Source organism: Triturus cristatus, chromosome 11, assembly GCF_964204655.1.
Source record: "Triturus cristatus chromosome 11, aTriCri1.1, whole genome shotgun sequence".
Classification (NCBI taxonomy): Eukaryota; Metazoa; Chordata; class Amphibia; order Caudata; family Salamandridae; genus Triturus; species Triturus cristatus.
Window position 1 is genome coordinate 155,645,747 of NC_140594.1, and position 18,317 is coordinate 155,664,063.

The 18,317-nt window shown below is 52.0% G+C and overlaps 1 protein-coding gene across 2 annotated transcripts in view; it reads right to left on the bottom strand.

Moving 5' to 3' along the window:
* Positions 1-18,317, bottom strand: part of KNTC1 (kinetochore associated 1) — a 1,031,844-nt gene that overhangs the window by 306,321 nt on the left and 707,206 nt on the right. For both annotated transcript variants that reach the window (XM_085636469.1, XM_085636468.1), the window contains exon 55: positions 12,626-12,761. In XM_085636469.1, the coding sequence (XP_085492595.1) occupies positions 12,626-12,761 (136 nt within the window). The remainder of the gene's footprint in view (positions 1-12,625; positions 12,762-18,317) is intronic.

Genomic DNA, 18,317 nt, shown 5'->3' on the forward strand with positions numbered 1-18,317 from the left:
TGGCCGCCCCATCCCTCTAGGGACGCATCCGTCACCACTGTATGTTTCGGTTGGGGAAGGGAGAGGCATCTGCCCTTGACCCAATCGCGATTCGTTCGCCACCACTGCAATTGTCGAGCAGTGCCCTCCGAGATCTGGACGTGATCGGACAGGTTGCCCTGATGCTGTACCCACTGGAACTTCAGGTCCCACTGCAGAGCCCGCAAATATGCCATTTGGCATGTTTCACTAGCAGGATGCAGGAGGCCATTAGACCCAGGAACCGGAGGGCCATCCTGACCGAAACCAAGGATAGAGGCTGAAAGGTCAGAATCATAGCCTGAATACCCCGGAGTCGCTGCTCGGGAGGATAAATCCGAAACTGCATCGAATCCAGAACCGCTCCGATGAAGAGGAGCTTCTGAGAGGGGTTCAGGTGAGACTTCGGCACGTTGATAGAGAACCCCAGCAAATGCAGGCGGTTGGCTGTAGTCTGGAGGTGGGAGACAACTGCCTGGGGCGAGAACGCCTTCAACAACCAGTCGTCAAGATAGGGGAAGACTGGAACCCCTGATCTGCGCAGATGAGCTGCGACCACCGCCATCACTTTCGTGAACACCCGAGGGGCACTGGTAAGGCCGAAGGGAAGCACGGCAAACTGAAAATGCTTGTGGCCTACTGTGAACCGCAGGTAACGCCGGTGGGTCGGCAGGACGGGGATATGAAAATATGCTTCCTACAAGTCCATCGCTACAATCCAGTCTCCAGGGTCGAGGGCAGCCAAGACCTGAGCCAGAGTCAACATCTTGAACTTCACCTTTCGGAGGAAGCGGTTGACATTCCTGAGGTCTTGGGGACCAGAAAGTAGTGCGAATAACATCCACGTCCTACTTCTGGCCCAGGAACGCGCTAGATGGCCCCCTTGGCCAAGAGGGCCGTGACTTCCTGCTGGAGACGCCCAAAATGGTCCCCCGACATGCGGTGGAACTGAGGTGGCATGGCTGGAGAAACAGACTCGAAGGGGAGGGAGTAGTCCCTTCGGACAATTTGCAACACCCACCTGTCCTAGGTAACGGAACGCCAGTGGGGAAGGTGATGGCGAATCCTGCCGCCCACCAGCGTGGGGTGTGCCCCAAAGCTCGGACTAGGAAGGCTTTGAGGCGGATGCTGCGGGAGCAGAGGTGGACCCCTGTCTCGCCGCGGCCATTACCATTACCACGTCCGCAGCCGCGCTGAGGTTGGTGTTGCGCAGGCTTCTGGCTGAACGAACATGCCGGGCGCCTCTTCTTTGGCCACAAAAGGAACGAAAAGCAGACGTGGCCGGGCGCGTGGCGGAGACCCAAGGACTTGGCCGTAGCCCGGGAGTCCTTAAAGCGCTCCAGTGCACTATTTGCCTTATCGCCAAACAGGCGAGTACCATCAAAGGGCATGTCCATAAGAGAACTCTGAACATCCCCCGAAAACCCAGTGGACCTCAACCAGGCGTGGCGATGGAGGGCCACTGTTGCGGAAATCGCCATACCCAGTAAGTCCGCAGTGTCCAGTCCACACCGGATGGCGAACTTTGCTGCATCGTTCCCCTCAGCAACAGCTTGGGAAAGCACTGTCCGAACCTCCGCCGGACACTGAGGCAGCACCTGCGCAACCATGTCCCACACAGCATGGGAGTAGCGGCCCAAGAGGCATGCGGTGTTCACCGACCGCAGCCCTAAGCTGGCAGATGAGATCAGTTTCTTGCCGAACTGTTCCAGCTTCTTGGAGTCCTTATCCGGCGGGGAGGTTGGGAATGCGCTTTGGGAAGTGGAGTCCTGGATGACTAGGCACTCCGGAGTTGGGTGGGCTGTCAAAAAAGCAGGGTCACCCGGGGCCGGGCGATGACGCCTGGCTAAGTTTTTATCCACGGGAACCCCCGTTGCTGGTCTAGACCAGGTGTCCATTAATACGTCAGTACGGCTGAAGTACTTCAGTGAGGAGATTCGTTTTGAGGGTCACCGTAGGCAGGTCAAGGGTCTCAGCTGCTCTACGGAGCACCATAGTGTATGTGGAGCCCTCCTCCATAGCCACAGCAGGAGGAGAAAGAAAACCAGGTTCAGAGGGGAGGTCAAGGCCACCTGCATCCTCCAACTCCTCTGTCCATTCCTGTTCCGACCCACACTGCCGTGCGAGAGGGTCCTCAGACCCCTCCCAGTCGTCCCCTGCCCGTGGAACAGGCTGTGGCGGTGGGGGAGGGACAGGGGAATAAAAAGGGTTGAACGGCGCCGGTCCAGCTCCATGTCCCAATTAGGGTCCCAACCAGGAACAAAATTGTCCGGGAAACCGGGCAAGGGCGGTGGTGGAACAAATGGAACCCACTGCGGTGCCGGGAACGGAGCCGCAGGCGGAGCCAGGGACGGAGCTGCCGGCAGAGGACCTTGCGTGGCTGGGGCCGAGCCGCTGGCAGAGGACCTTGCGGCGCCGGAGCCGCCGGTGGCAAGGGAGGGCACTCAGCTGGGACCGCGGGCCCGAAGGCGCGCCGACGGGAGCCCTAGGCCTGAAAAGACGGTCCGTGGCAGCAAGGAAAGCTTGCACCTGGGCAGGATTCGCCAACAGATCCGGATAAGGTGGGTAGGCTGTGGGACTCACAGGCACCAAAGAAGCCACGGAGACAAGGGACATATGTAAAAATGTCACGATAACATGCAACAGGACTACAACCCCAACCAAGGACAAGGAGGGGGAAACAGTCGGGGACACACAGGGAACAACAAACCTCCAAGACAGCCCCATCACAGAATGCGATAACCCCCATCAGGAACAAGGGCAGAGGCACAGCCAAAAGACCCCAACCTCAAGGATCGCAAAGAGCCAGAAGTACCAACAAACCTACCCGCCCATGTGACAACGGGGAGGAAAAAGGGGACAGCCCGACAGAAAGAGAGAAAGAATGTACTCATAGAAGACACAGCCACCCACAGGGAAGCGAATGCAAAAGACCAAACCACCAGTCCTCACAGAACGGGGAGGAAGGGCGGGCCGTGAAGGAATCTGCGGCTAGAATCGGCTGTACCAGATACATCGTTACCGAAGGTAAGTAACTCGTACATCTTTTAGAGACCACTAGCCGCAGATTCCTTCACGTAGAATAGATACCCTAGCCATACCCAAGGGGAAGGAGGGTCTGCGAGAGGACCCCATCCACCTGGGCAGAACAGAGGACTGCACGGGGCCGAGTCCAAAAACAGGACGAGGAGCCCCGTTCCCCAGGCAAGGGGAAATGTAGAGAAGAAGAAGATAGCCTGTCCTCACTCAGCAGAGGAAACGAGGCAAGGTGCAAAGAGGCCAAACACCCCACGCCCACGTGAGGCAACAAATCCTCCGCCCAAGGCCAAGGCAAGGGAAGGAGCACCGAAGGAGAAGAGCAACCTAGAGACTCCAAGGAGAAGAGGCAGAGCAAAGGCAATCCCAGACAGGATGGTGCCGAAGGAGAAAAGCAACCTAGAGACTCCAAGGAGAAAAGGCAGAGCAAAGGCAATCCCAGACAGGATGGTGCCGGCAGCAAGAAGCAGGCGGAAGCCGAAAAAGGAAACTCAAGGTCACCCAGGAATAATCGTCCAATGCCCCACAGGGACAAACTGCGCCTGCAAGAGGGTCCAGAAGTCAGGGACCATCCCCCCACAGGGAGAAGAGGTATAACCGAGTGCAAGGCCCACAGGAATCAGCGGGGAAGGCAGGATGACAGCCCCACTAAAGCCCCAAGAAGGCACAACGGTGCAAAAAGAACAAGAGGGCGGCACTGGCAAGCGCCGCCAGACATCAGGGACACCACAGAACGAACACTCGAGCAAAAAGGCGAAGAAGAAGGTTGCATCCGCAACATACCATAACGCCACGAAGAGCAGAAGCCCGCAGACGACCACTACTTCCCAGCACATACCAGGGCTATATAACAGCCAACCCTGCCCCACATGGGGCATGTCATATCCCAAGACATGGGAACCTCTTAAGAAGAAACTTCCGCAGCAGAGGACAACAAAAAAACCTGCAGCAAAAAAACCCGCAGGAGGCCTATCAAGCAGCCAGAGGGGAAAAACGAAGAAGACCCAATCCTCGGCCCAGCATGGTGTAAAAAACCCAAAGGAAAAACACACAGTCAAAAAGGGGCTGGCCAGCAGCCAACAGAACCACAACCTCAGCCAGACAACCGGGGCGACCCGCCCCAACGGAAGAACAGGTCCAAGAACCAGAGCCACACGCAGGTCACGGAGGAAGAGAAGGAGGGGGAGGAGGAGGACGAAGCCCCGCCAAGAACCTCTGGATGGCTGAGTCCGCAGGGGAATGAAACAAAAGAGCACCATCGAAGGGAAGGTCCACCAGCCATTCTTTAACATTATCCGGGAACACACTGTCCTGAAGCCAGGCATGGCGACGAAGGGCAACCGAAGAAGCCATGGCACGACCCAGCACCTCTGAGATGTCCAGAGCGGAGCGAAGGATAAACGCCGCCATCTCCCGACCATCCAAGACATCATGTTTCAAATCCACACAGGCACCCTCCTGAGAAGCGGCAGACATAAGGGACTCTGCCGAGTCCCACAAACAAGAAGTGGCCCTAGCCAAAACACAGTGTGTTAAGGGCCCACAGAGCCGCACTGGTTGAAGCAAGCATATTGCGCCCCCAGGAGTCCAGCTAGCGGGTCTCCCGTGAAGGGGGAGACAACAGCAGCGGCAAAGCAGGAAAGGCAGACTGCAAAAGGGGGCCTCTTGTCGAAGGGTGAAGAGAAAGGCACACCGGATCACGCGGTGCCGGATGGTGGCGGTGCAGAAGGTGCTGGGGCAACGGGTCCCCCATGGCGGGTCAGCCCCAAGTGAGAAGAGTGGAGTGAACCCTCGAAGGGAAGAAACCGTTCCCTACCACCAGAGCCCTGATGCAGAACCTCCAGAAGATGATCTGCAGGAAAATGGGTAGCCGGATCACCCGAAAATTCCCACAGCCGTGGAAACAGCGCGGGCGAAAGCCGCACCCGCCTCCGTAGGGCCCCGCAGAGGGGAAAGCAGCTCCTTGTTAGGTGATGGCTGCAAGCTAAGGCGGCCATCCCCCAAGCCAACCGGAGGAAGGAAGGGCTGAGGCCGAAAGGAAGGAAGAGGGACGCAGAGTGGAGGACTTGCGGCTCCTCCGGCGAAGACCGTGGAGACGGCAAGGAGCCGCCCTTAGACGACGTCGGGGAAAAAGCCACGACACGGCAGCACGTCTCCGGTCCGGAGGACACCAGCAACCGCCGGACCTCTGGAGAAGAGGAGGTGTCTGAAGACGAGTCAACGATCCGACGTCTTGGGCGAACTCCGTCACAGCACACATCGCAGGAGGCCGGAGCTGGACCGGAGCCGGGATGGCGAAGGGACGGCGTCGACCTGACTCCGATGAGGCAGCCGCCTGTGCGGAGGGACGAGAAGGGCCCGGGGAGGGACGAGGGGACACCCGCCTGCCGCGACTGGTGACAGGACGAGATGGGCCCTCCGCCGACCCCAGCGGTGCCGCCAGCAGCTGCCGGCGCCGGAGCGGAGTCACCTCGGCTTCAGACAAGGTCACCGCCTGTCCTGAGGACCGAGAGGGGCTCGGGCGAGAAGGGCCCTCCGCCGACCCCTGCGGCACCGCCAGGGCCAGCTGCCGCCGGCGCAGAGGCGGCATCATCTCAGACAAAGCCGCCTCCTGTCCCGAGGACCGAGAGGGGCTCGGGGGTGCGACCCGAGCCCTAGCGACCTCCCGCGACACCACAGGGACTCCCGCGGGAGTTAGCGGCAAAGCAGAGGCGCCGTGGTCCGCAACGGCACCACATCCTCCGAGCCTGGATCCGCACCAGTCGGCGCCGGAGCTGCCGATGACACCGTGGAGGGCCCCACACACTGCAAGGGATCCGCTGACGTCCCAGGAGGGTAAGGAGGAGGAGGAGAAGCCAGCGAGGCCTGCAAAGCCACCGCATATGTCTCCATCTGGGCTCTGGTCGCCCCCATGCTGGGAAACGGCGGATAAGGGGACGACACGCGGGGCCGCACCAAAGATGCCCTTGAGATCTAACAGATCTCCCAGGCGCTTGCAGCCCGCCTCTCTCCATCTCTGGGCACCAGCGGACTTCACGCCTGGGGGAAGTCCGGGTTATCCACCAGGGGCGTCATCAGGGAGTGCTACCTTATCCCAAACTTTCATGGTGGCTGCCGTAACTGGAGACGAACAGAGGCCCCAGGAACGGAGGCGGCGGGGAAGCCAGATTTCTCGCCAGACATTCGCACCTGCCACCGCCTGGTCCATGAATAGTGCTTCTCAGACAGCGGGCGATTCCATTCCAGCACATAACGCAAATGTGCAGCCTGTAGATATCTATGAATGAGTGGTAGCCTCACCCCTCTGTCGTCCCTGGAGTGTGAAAGTTGTGCGACTGAGAGGCGCGCTTTGTTACCCCAGATGAAATTGTTTAAGGCCAGCTGCAGTGAACGCACGGTGCCAGGTGGCGGAGTCAACGGAAGGGTCTGGAATAAATACAGGATGCGAGGCAATAGCATCTTTACCGCAGCTTTGCGCCCGAACCATGATAGCGTGTGCGTAGCCCACCCGTCCAAGGCTCTTCGCGTCTGTGGCACTAGGGCCTTATATTTAACTTCCAGTGTGTGTGGGATCAAAGAGAATGCCCAGGTAGGGAACATGATCAAGTGACCATTGAAAGGGGAGAGAACATTGGAGGGCCACAGCCTGTATTTGTGGTAGGGACAGGTTGAGAACCTGAGACTTGTTAAGGTTTACTTTAAAGCCCGAAATCCAGTCAAATGATTCAAGTTCATCCACCAGTGCGGGAAGTGAGGTGAGTGGCTGCGCGAGGGAGAGGATAATATCATCAGCATACAAGCTGACCTTGTGGTAGTCTCCTCCGAAATTTGAGGCCCTGAATGCCCGGATTTTCTGTGCGAGGGGTTCCATGTAAAGGGCAAATAAAAAGAGGCGAAAGGGGGCACCCTTGTCTAGCGCCCTGAGCAATGTTAAAAGGAGAGGAGGAGACCCCACTGACCCGCACAAACGCCCGAGGAGCACTGGTAGATACACTGTATCCAAGCGAGAAAAGAGGGACCAAACCCGTAGGCCTCGGAGGACGTCGAACAGGTATGGCCAGCATACTCTGTCGAACGCCATCTCCGCGTCGACCGAAAAGAGCACCGCGCCGATCTTAAAGCGGTGGACGCTATCAATGAGGTGTAGGAGGCACTTAGTATTATCGCTTTCCTGCCGAGTGGTGATGAACCCTGCTTGATCAGGGTCAATGAGATCAGCCATGAGGGTGTTCAGCCGTGCAGCAAGGATGCCCGTAAACAATTTTGTATCGATGTTCAGTAGCAAGATTGGGCGGTACGAACCGCAATGGCTTGGGTCCTTATTAGGCTTAAGAAGCACAGAGATCGCTGCCTCCCCCATCGAGCCAGTCATCGACCCACTATCTTGGAAGGAGTTGAACGGCCGAGTGAGTAAGGGGGCTAATTCATGACAGAACGTTTTATAAAAAAGGGCTGGGTAGCCGTCGGGGCCAGGTGATTTATCTAGCTTCAGTTTAGCTATGGCAGATTCGACCTCTTCCAGTCGAATAGGAGCCTCGGGAGGGTCTGCTTCCGACTTTGGGAGACGGGTGAACTGGCTAGTTGTTAAGTAATCCCGGGACTCGGGAACGCCCTGCTGGTCGGGGCTATAAAGGGAGTGATAGAAAGATCAAAATTCTTCGACAATCTGGGAATCCAGATGGAGTTCCTTCCCCGTGGGGCTTCTGAGAAAAGGGATGGCACCCGCAACAGCCCTGGACCGTAGCTTCTGTGCTAGCACCTTCCCGCATTTGTCACCTCCCAGATAGAACTTGTGCCGGAGGCGGATCAGGGCGTATTCGGGCCTATCGAGGTCGAGACGTTTGCTTCTTTTCCATCTCGCGCCAAACTTGAGGGGCCCGGTGCACTTGTGTATTGCCTCCAGTTCTGCCACCTCCTGTTCAAGGGCTAAGTGAACCACTTTCCGCTTGCACGCCTCAGCAGAAGAGATGGCCATGAACTCACCGCGTATGACCACTTTGAGCGCATCCCAAACCGCTGCCAAGGAGGTCGCACCAATATCGTTAAGTTGTAGGTAATCTGTGATCTTGGCGCATATCTCCTTCACCATAGCGGGGGAGTGCAGAAGACCCACGTGCAATCGCCATCGAGCAGGTGCATACCCAACCCCTTCCGGACTCAGGGAGAGGGAAACATGGGCATGATCTGAAAGGGAGCACACAGCAATTGAGGCGTCTTGTACCCTAGGGAGGAGTGCATTAGAAACCAGGAGCATGTCTAGTCTTGCATACGTTTTGTGTGATGCCGAGTAGTAGGTGTAGTCACGCGTGCCTGCATGACGGAGGCGCCATACATCATGGAGACCATTCTTCGCCAGCCAGCGCTTTCCCTTGGAAGAGAGGGCCCCTATCTGTGTTTATCGTTGCCCTGACCAGTCCCACTCGTTATCCATCACTAGATTGAAGTCCCCACCCACAATTAAGGCGGGGTCAGGGGAGACTAGTCCCTCCGAGAGGAAGGCCTCTTGCTGTGAATTAGGAGGGTATATGTTAAATAGAGTACAAACAGTGGGGCTCCATTGGATCCTAAGAGCTAGAACTCTCTCCTTGGACTCATAGAAGGTAGACAAGTCCTTACCCTCAAATGTAGCCCCTAATAAGATGGCCACCCCGTTCTTTTTCTCCACCCCGAAGAGCAAAATTGGCGCGGAAAGCGTCGCGAAGCATGCGTTGAGTGTCCTTAGCCAATAAATGGGTCTCTTGAAGCATACAGATATCGCCCTCAGGCTGCTCTAAAAGTGAGAGGATCGCAGTGCGCTTCGTGGGGTGATTAAGCCTTGGACGTTGAGGCTAAAAATGTTCAGATCTCTAGGCATAGGTGGCGGCGTGGAGCATGCCTACTGGACTCTGAGGACTTCGGGAGCACCGTGTAGGAGGTGGACTGGAGCATGCGCTGGGACACATAAGGGTGTCACAATACAAGATACGGAAGATCCCCAAAGAAAAAACAAAACAAACAAACAACAAGAAGAATACAACATACTGTTTACAGCCCAAAAGAGCACAGTCCCAGAATAGAACAAGAACCATGAGTGGCCTATAATAAGACCAAGCGCTGCAAGTCAAAGGCGTGGAACAGTAAGAAAAGGCAAGAGACCAAAGTTTGTCTGATGAAAAGTATCAGGGGGAACGAGACCGTGGCGGAGTATCTCCGAACACCAGACCAGGCGGCCTATGAGCCGCAAAGTGGAGTCCAGGAAGTCTGAAAGGGCAAGCCACTCCCAGGCCCCTCCGGCTCCGCAACAATTACTGCCATCCCTTTGATGTAAGTGAAGGTGGTTCATGGAGTACATGGGCGGTCTTGGGTCTGCGAGAGGGTGGAGAGCACTGCATCACGCTCTTTCGCCATCTCTTCCGGGCCTGGTTTTGTGGAGGTTGATGGTTTGCCAATCGTCTGTCATCGGGGAAGTCTCTTCCTGTCGAGCTTTGAGGGGCTGTCCATTGTCGCCGGGTTCATATCAGCCTCAATTCCCTGTAGATCCATGGTATCAGTGAGAAAACGCATCTGCCTCCGCTTCCCCTGGTGCTTAAAGATGATGCGAAATGGGTGGCCCCAGGAATACGGTACTCCTTTGCCCCGGAGGGAGGATGTGGCGACCCGGAATTCCCTCCGCTTGGCTATTGTCGACGCCGCCAGGTCCAGGAAGAGGGCCGGTGTGTGTCCTCAAAACTGAATCGGTTGGGCCGTTCGAGCCATACGAAAAATCTGCTCCTTAAGTTCAAAGTCATGCACGCAAACCAACACATCACCCTAGGAAGGCCCACACGGTGAACACGGTCCATCTGTATCTTGTGGGAGCAATCCTCACCCAGAATTTGCTGAAGGAGGGATAGGACATTCTCGCAGGTCATCCCCTTCCGCCCTCCAGTGCACTGCGCGGATGCGTATGTTATTCCTCCGTGACCGGTTTTCTAGATCATCCGGGTGGGCCTGGAGGTCTGGATTTTGGTCCCGTAGGCGGAGGACCTCCTGCTGAAGTTGATGCAGATCATCCTCTCTCTTCAATTTGTGCTCCTCCAGTGCCGCCACTCTCTCACCCACCTCATCGACATCTCGGCGCACCTCCTTAAGGTCGGACGCGAGCTGCCTTTTCAGTTCCAAGATGTCTTCCTTAATGGCCGAGAACAGCTCCAACATGAAAGCCTTTGTGGCCAGGCTATCTGCTTCATCGAGTGAGTCTGTGCCCCCCAGTTCCTTAGATGTTCCTTGGGATGCTTCAGAGCCCCCAGGCTGTTTAAGCAATAGTTCTTTAAGGGACTTCTCCCTTCTAGCTCGGGCTGAGGCCATCTCAGCACTCCGGGGCGCAGAGGGCAAGTGGAGAGTAATCGTAGGACAAGGGCGGAAGTCGCTCTGCCAACCCTATTACGGAGCAATTCCCACGTTCTTGGTCTGGGCTTAAGTTAACACAACGCTGGGCTCGTGGGGCAATCAGACCTTGTGATCCCGAAGAGGGTCGCGATGCCACTAGTGGTGGAGCCTTTCACTCTAGCCCTCTGCAGCATGGAACAAAATGTCCAGGCAAACGTATTACGAAGCGATGTTAGGGCCCAGCAGCAGCGTGTAAAGGACCCCCTTCTTCCGTCTGATCAGGATCCGGATTGTCACCTTGCGGGGGGAGCTGGCCAAGGCAAAGAGACCCCAGGCCACCCAGTTGTAGAGATATGGCGGGGGAAGCGCCGACACTTCCAGAGGCTCTCTTGCAATGGTCCGATGCCTCGGGGATCAATGCAGGAATGTCTTGTGAGTGCATCAGCAGGCCCCGCACCCCGCGCCCCAGCTCCGTGTGACTCACCGAAAAGCAGCCCTCCACCAGTCGCCAGGCGAGGAATCCGTCGCAGTCAGGTGTCTTGAGCTCGCTGCGGTCCCGGGGAACCTTTCAATGAGCTCTTTCCTCCCCGACAGTCAAGAAGAGACCCCTCGACCGGACTGCAGTCCTTGCAGTCTGCCACAGGCGAGAAGCAAAATGGCAGCTCATGGAGCTCTCCCGCCCTGGACCAGGTCCCCGATCCTGCAGTGCGCGGGGTGAGGAACGCACCTGCAGATCTTTCCGGTCAGTCGCGGTGGTCTGCTGGACGCTTAGACCCTCAGGAGGTTGCTGCCAATGACTGTGCAGGCCAGAGCGTGGAGGATGATGAGATGGCGGTGGCCCGTCAAGCTTTGTCCAGGGCAGGCTCACTGCTTTCCGACGCGGGAGTCTTCCAAGTCCCCAGACTCACAGCCAGTAATGCAGGCGGCCGACAAGGAGAGGTGGGTGCTCAGGTCTTGCGTGCGCAAGAAGCAGAGCGCACCTGTGGGAGCCCTCCGCCAGGCACAGCAGTCCGCCAGACGTCTCGCCAGCCAGTCGCCGCAGAGTAGATGGGGCAAGCCGGCGCAGGCCAGAGCGTGGAAAGCAGCAAGATGGCGGACTCTCGACAAGTCGCGTCCCAGGCCCGGTCCCCTGCCTCAGGTGACAGAAGTCAACAGGCCCGCAGGACCTCCAGATAGTGAGGCGGGCAGCATTCGATGCACAGCGGGTGCTCTGGTGCTCCCAGGGGCCGTGCTGTGCCACCGGGGATCTCACCAGTGCCGTTTTCTCAGCCTCCGTCTCAGCCGTACGAGCCCCAGCGCCCTCCGTCATGGGAGCAGGCAGGCGCACTCAGGCAAACTAATTTCTGGCTCGCCGCGGCACCAGGATGAGCAGGAGTCGGTGCCCTTTGATCTCCGGTGAGTTATATTGCAGGGAATGGGGCAAATACAAAGCTAATATTTCGTCGGGCCGGAGGAGCAGAATCCCACGTCCTACCGTGCCGCCATCTTAGCTACGCCCCCCTCGAAATATTTGTTTTAAAGAGCAAATAATACATTAAAAAAAGAATTGTTCACTCCCGAACGGTTTAAGATCCTGCTTGAAAAAAACATGTCCATGATTTTTCACAGTTGAAATGCAGCTACAGTTGTTTTCCCATATGGTTAGCTCAAAATTTGATAATGAATATTACTCAAAAATCGACAGATAAAAATAAATTTTATTCTCATTTAATGGGAAAAAACACAGCTTTACCTGACATGGAACTTAGAACATGGGGCCACCGTACACATTTATTATTAAGAATTAATGCATTACCATTGAGGGCAGTTACAAGACCAAGGGAAAAAAATCATTTTAAAACAGAATATGTGAACTTTGCAATAGTGGTATTCAAGAGTTTGATCATGTTATTTTTATTTGCCCAGCTCTGCACCTTATACTTCAACACATTTTTTAAACCACCTTTTCTCAAAACAGGTATTGTGTCTGTTGAAAAGTCCTGTCAATTTAAAAGGTCTCCAGATAATAAAAGGATATTTTAATATTTTTTTCAAGTTTTTTACCTTATTGAAATGGATAGTGTAATTGTATTGAAGTTTTTAATTGGTATAAATATATTATTGAATATATGTATCTGTGTGAAATAAAATTTGAATTTCAAAAGTGATCACCCTCCGTAGCCTAACAATGGAATGAGTGCTTGTCATATGGAATTCATATAATCTTGTACTTCTCAATACTCACCCTCGGTTCATGGCTGTGGTTTTTCCAAAGTCCCTTAATCATTCCCTCTTTAGGACTAGTGTCAAATGATTCAAATGTGTATGGGATATTCAACATTTCAAACTCTGCCAAATAAATACAGCACTTGAGGTAGTATCTATAAGAAGATTAAGATAAGATTAGATATCTGCAATACTAAAAAGTAGAAAAGGCTATAGTACACCAAATACCAAACTATTTGAATTTCACTTCTAAACATGAGAATATGGATAAGTCAGCTACATGAAAGGATAATTCATCATAGAAACTTTATTTCGGTTATTACGATCATAAAAGTGCAAATGCGTACAGTACAAGATAAAATGCATACCAAGATTTGTTAAGAAAATTTAAAAAATGTCAGCTTCATTGGTTAATCTAAACTGATTTAAAAGGATAAAATTAACATATAAGGCGCCTAAAAGCTGTGTCAACAAGAGTCCATGCCGCGATGGAATTGGGCCGCATAGCCCGCCATGCAGTTACAATACTAGGAATGGCGCGATAGCCAGAGCTAAAATACATATTATCAGTTTAAAAAATACATAATAGTGGTTAGAGGTAGTTACAAGCAATTATATGTTCATCACGGACCTTCTAATAGCCCACATTTTGCCAAGGAACTTGGCAACTGCGCAGGCAACTAGGAGGCTGGAATCTGATTTTAAAATGTGCAGCGCTTCGCTATGACAACGGGTGTCAAGCCGCCTACAGACAGGAGTAAGCCATTTGGCTCTCGGAGAACGGTACATGGGACAAAGAAAATGGGGGCAACCTGGGCAAGACTGCAGTGTGGTGGAAGGCTGTTGCCAGGAGGCTATAAAAGTGTTCACTGGGAGGGAGCCAAATCGGAATTGCATATAGAGCTTCCTGTCCTGCAGTATCATAATAGCCTCCAGATAATGTTCTTAAACACCTGATAGTTTAAATTCCATAAAATCCATTGTGAGGCGGCCCAATGACAAATAGGAAATACAGGACAGGGCCACCCAAGTCCAATATGGTTTCTTGACCAGGTCTTTGCTAGGCAATAATGCTGGGTCCTTTGTGTCCCCCGATCCCTCCAGCCCATTAGTAGTAAGCAAAGTCTTCTCTTTGAAGAGCCAACCGATTTTCTCAGAGCAGTCAAGAGCACTTCAACACGAGCAGCAGCGTATGGGAGCAGCTCGGGTGTTGATTTTAAACGCAACCAAAACAATAGGGGGCGTAGCTTAGCTTCCTCGAGAATAGAAGTTCTGCCCATGTCCAGCCTTAGTGGGTGAAGAGGAATACTCTGAGGAAGTGAGCATAAGGCTCTCAAAAATGTTCTCCGTGGTAAGAAGGCCGTCCAGTTTTTCAAAACCACAAAGTTCTGCACCATACAGTGCTGAGCCCGCTGCCTTATGATCGTATATGTGAAGTGGGGCTGCTACTGGTTTGCTCTGAGAGGTCCTATGCTCTTTAATCAATACCCCAGTAATCTGTCTCTGCTGGAGAGTCCGCTTTGATAAATGGGGCTTCTAGGACAAAGTTAACCACAAATAAATTACTCTAACTGACCATCCAGTGGTCGATAAGGGTGCCCTATGATGGGAAGAACTTAGTGAGGGGATATATAACTTCACCAAAAGGTGAGCAAGGAAGCATTTCCTTTTTGTTTAGTTAACCTCACACACCCTAGTAGTGTCATGCTTCATCATCGGGTCACCCCAACGTCTATAAGTCGGGGTGGGCTCAACCACAGTGTTGGGAGCTCTTTGAAGAAATAGAAGACCAGGGGGGCTGAAAGATTAAAAAACATCAGGCAGATCCCCAGTATCCCTTTATTTTTGGGTCTGTCTGGGTTAATAAAAATACTTAAAAAATGGGTCTTATTGGAAGTATTATGGTCCTAAGACCCTGGTGCCAACATGTTTCAGTCTGTACGTGGCCGTGAAGGTCCAGGACTTTCCTCGGGGCAAAGTAGGCCTCCCTAGGGGGCAAGATAGGGAATTCCCTATCCTGTCCGTGAATCAAGGGCAGAGTAGCTGCTCCTTGTGTAAGTGACCGATAATTAATCAATCATACGTCGTACTCCATCTGGAAAAAGAACAGAACACAAAGAAAAACAACATACAATTGTATGAATTCATAGTGGTATTTCCAAAATGCTGTGTCCCATATACGTGCTTTGGAAAAAGACCGGGACCACATGTGCCAAGTGTGTCTATGACATAGAGGTGTTCTACTCTTTCCAAACATGTGCCGCTCGTATCCGTATCTATACATAATATTACTCCATGACAGATAAAACGTGTGGTGGCGATTTAGCTCGCATACTGACAATTGGTTCATGCCAGTTGGTGCATATTATCAAAGTAAAAAAATCTCTGTACCTCGCTCTCACTCATCACTCACACCGTATCCGTGAACAAAAACAATGACTAAAACCATGTACGATTATCGTTATCAAACTTTGTTGAGATATGTGCAGAACACATAAACATATGTCCTTACCCAAATTTTGGAGAATTCCCGTGTCACAGGGGACCGCAAGGCCTGTAGGGGTAGCTCTATAGTCAGACCCTATCGTCAGACCCCCGGGTTGGAAAAAGAGATATGGAAATAGAGTGTGAGGGGAAATATTCTATAAGGCGCTATCAATGGCGGCGCTCCATGTGTGGGGAGTCGCGATCGTACTCTAGTACCCATGTTCGTGCCCGAAACTTACTTCGTCAAGAGTCCTGCCCCGCCTGCACACCTATTTGGCTTCAGTTCCCGGCTTGTGCACCACTGAGTCGGTAACCGGGGAATTTGTACTTCCGCATTGCGCATCTAATCGTTAATTGGTGCTCGATGGCGCATAACGTGTGACGTCATGACATCTAGTACGTTGATGGAGGATCATGGGAAATGTAGTGTGCATCATAGCTTGCGGTAGTTCACATCGACACATGACGCTATAAAAAGAAAATACATGTCGGGAGGTCCCAGCCTCCGTTCGTGTGTGTTCCTAGAGTATTATATAGGAAGCAAAAAGAAGAGTCAAACAAAGTAATCTTACTGAGATAGCATGCCTAATCTCTTGAAAATATAGAGGGACGTAATTATGTACACAATAGTGGTGTTCATTGCGAGCGATCAATCCGCTCATAAAGTGATGCGTGGACACTATGAAATCCTTTAGAAAGTGGATGTTGAGACATAAAATGGCCTACCGTCTTTCGGGGTTGTTAACAGCTGACAACACACTATGTGGTGGTCGTATCTGATACATATGATGCTTAAGTACACGCGGGTGTTTAATAATTTTCGTACATGCATAAGGACATGTATCGATAGTATACCGAAGAGCTGTATGTATTGGCGGATAATATCAGTAGCGGTGTAATAGCAGGAGTTACACACATAGTTGTCCCCCTAAAAAAGGTGTTAATATCCGCCGTCCTGAGACTAGTTGTCATGAGAAGACCTAACCAAGTCGAGATATGGGTCAGTGGATAGTTTATCTGTTTAGTTGACTCCAGGGTATGCAATCATTGAGGCCCCTCTCGTGGGTCTTCAAACGATGTACCCACCGTTGTTCTCGTTCAAGGAGTTTGCGTTGTAGGTTACCAGTGTTTTTGACCTTTTCTATAACAGTCCATTTGATTTCTGTGTCCTTGTGATTTTTCTCTTTATAATGTGCTGTGAGTCTAGTTGCTGTTACCGCACGTCGTATTGTGCTTCTATGTTCGCTAATGCGGACTTTTACTTTGCGGCTCGTCATTCCAATATACATCATGTTGCATGGGCATTTGACATGTAGACCACTGATTCAGAGTTACAGTTTGTGTGTGATCTTTGTTCCCAAGGTGAGTGTAGGCCTAGTTCTATCGTCTTAGTGTGTTCTGTGAAAGGGCACACTACACAAGACCCGCAGGGATAATGTCCCGTAACAGATGGAATTCTCCAAAGTGTCATTTGATTAGTGGTTGTGGGTGTGAATGTATCAGTGTGCATTAGTATGTCTCTCAAACTTGTGTTTTGTTTGAATGAGAACATTGGTTTCTCGAAGGATAGTTTGTTGGATGTTAATATGGACCATTTTTTATTTATCTTTTTCAGGTCGTTAGATGATGAATTGTATGTAGTAACACATCAGATGATCAGGCTGTTTTTTTACACGTGTTTCTGAAAGGGCCTCTCTTGGTGTATTGCGTGCTCTTTTATTCGCTCTCTATGATCCTAGTAGGGTATTTCTTTTGCTATAGTTTGGTGGTAAGGATAGCTGCTTCTTTTCTGTATGTCTGAAGATCAGAGCAATTTCTACGCACCCTCAAGAATTGGCCTACTGGTAGGTTTTCTCTTAGGGAGCGTGGGTGTGCGCCATCAAATCTTAGTAGGCTGCTTTTATCTGTGGGCTTTGTGTAGAGAGAGCTTTCAAGGGTGCCTTCTTTGGCTGTAAAGATAACGTCCAGAAAGGAGATTTTTTCTTTGTGCATGGTCATAGTAAAATGAAGGTCGGGATTTAGATTGTTGATCCATATTTTGAAGTCATTGAGACTGGTCATGTCTCCCTTCCAAATCATCAAAATGTCATCAATATATCTGTACTATTTACATATATAGATGGTGAATGGGTTGGGTGTCCATATATATTGATCTTCGAAGAAACTCACATACAGACAGGTCAAGCTTGGGGCGAATGTGCTGCCCATTGAAGTACCGTGTACCTGGAGATACAGTTGGTTCTCGAATTTGAAGAAGTTTTCTGTGAGGGCCAAATGTATAAGGGTGATCCACTCAATTGGTGCTGCCCATAGCCACTCTTCTTGTTTGAGAATTTCTTCAACCACTCTGATGCTTTCGGTCTGAGGTATATTTGTATATAGCGCCTCCACATCAAAACACACCAGGATGTTCTCAGCTGGGTTGTATTCCACCTGCTTTAGGAGATTTGGTGTCTTGAACGTAAGATTTAATATTTGTCACCAGAGGACGTAAGAACCAATCTGTGTATTTTGATAGTGGTTCAAGAAGAGACCCAATGCCTGAGACTATGGGTCTGCCTGGTGGTGGAGTTTTTCCTTTGTGTATTTTTGGGATCGTATAGAACAATGGTGTTCTCGGATCCTCTTGATTCAGAAAGTCGTTTTCCTTTTTAGTGATCCATTCTTTTATCAGCTAGTATCAGCAGTTTCTACAGTTATGAACGTATCAGTTGCTGTCGCCACCAGATATGGACGCAGTGCTTGTCGCACTACTGTAACTTTCGCCAAACTGTCGAGCAGCGTTAGTGCCCATGTCAGGTTCTGAAGCTGCGTCCGCACCATCTGTGGCATACCTCGCTGTTAGCGCAGCAACTTTCTTCTTCTGAAACGGGGGTCGTTGACGTGCAGACTCGTCCTGCTTGCCTTTGCCGTCAGTCTGGCGGGGTTGCTCACGACTTTGGGCACCCCTTCCTTTCCCACGGTCTCCGCCACCGGATTGTGAAGCCGATGTTTCCTGTGAAGAACGAGGAGAGCGTTGTTCAGAAACCTGAAATCTATCAGGTGACTTAATACGAGATCGATCGCGCAGATCATATGTGCGTTCGCTGGACGAATGCACGGGCGAGGCAGGACGAGACCCCTGTTTCTGTTGGTGCTTCCCCTGTTTCTTTGCTCGCCAACTTTGTTTAGGAAAAATTGGGCGTTCGTCTTTAGTTGACGAGCTCACCTTAGTTTGCTGTACT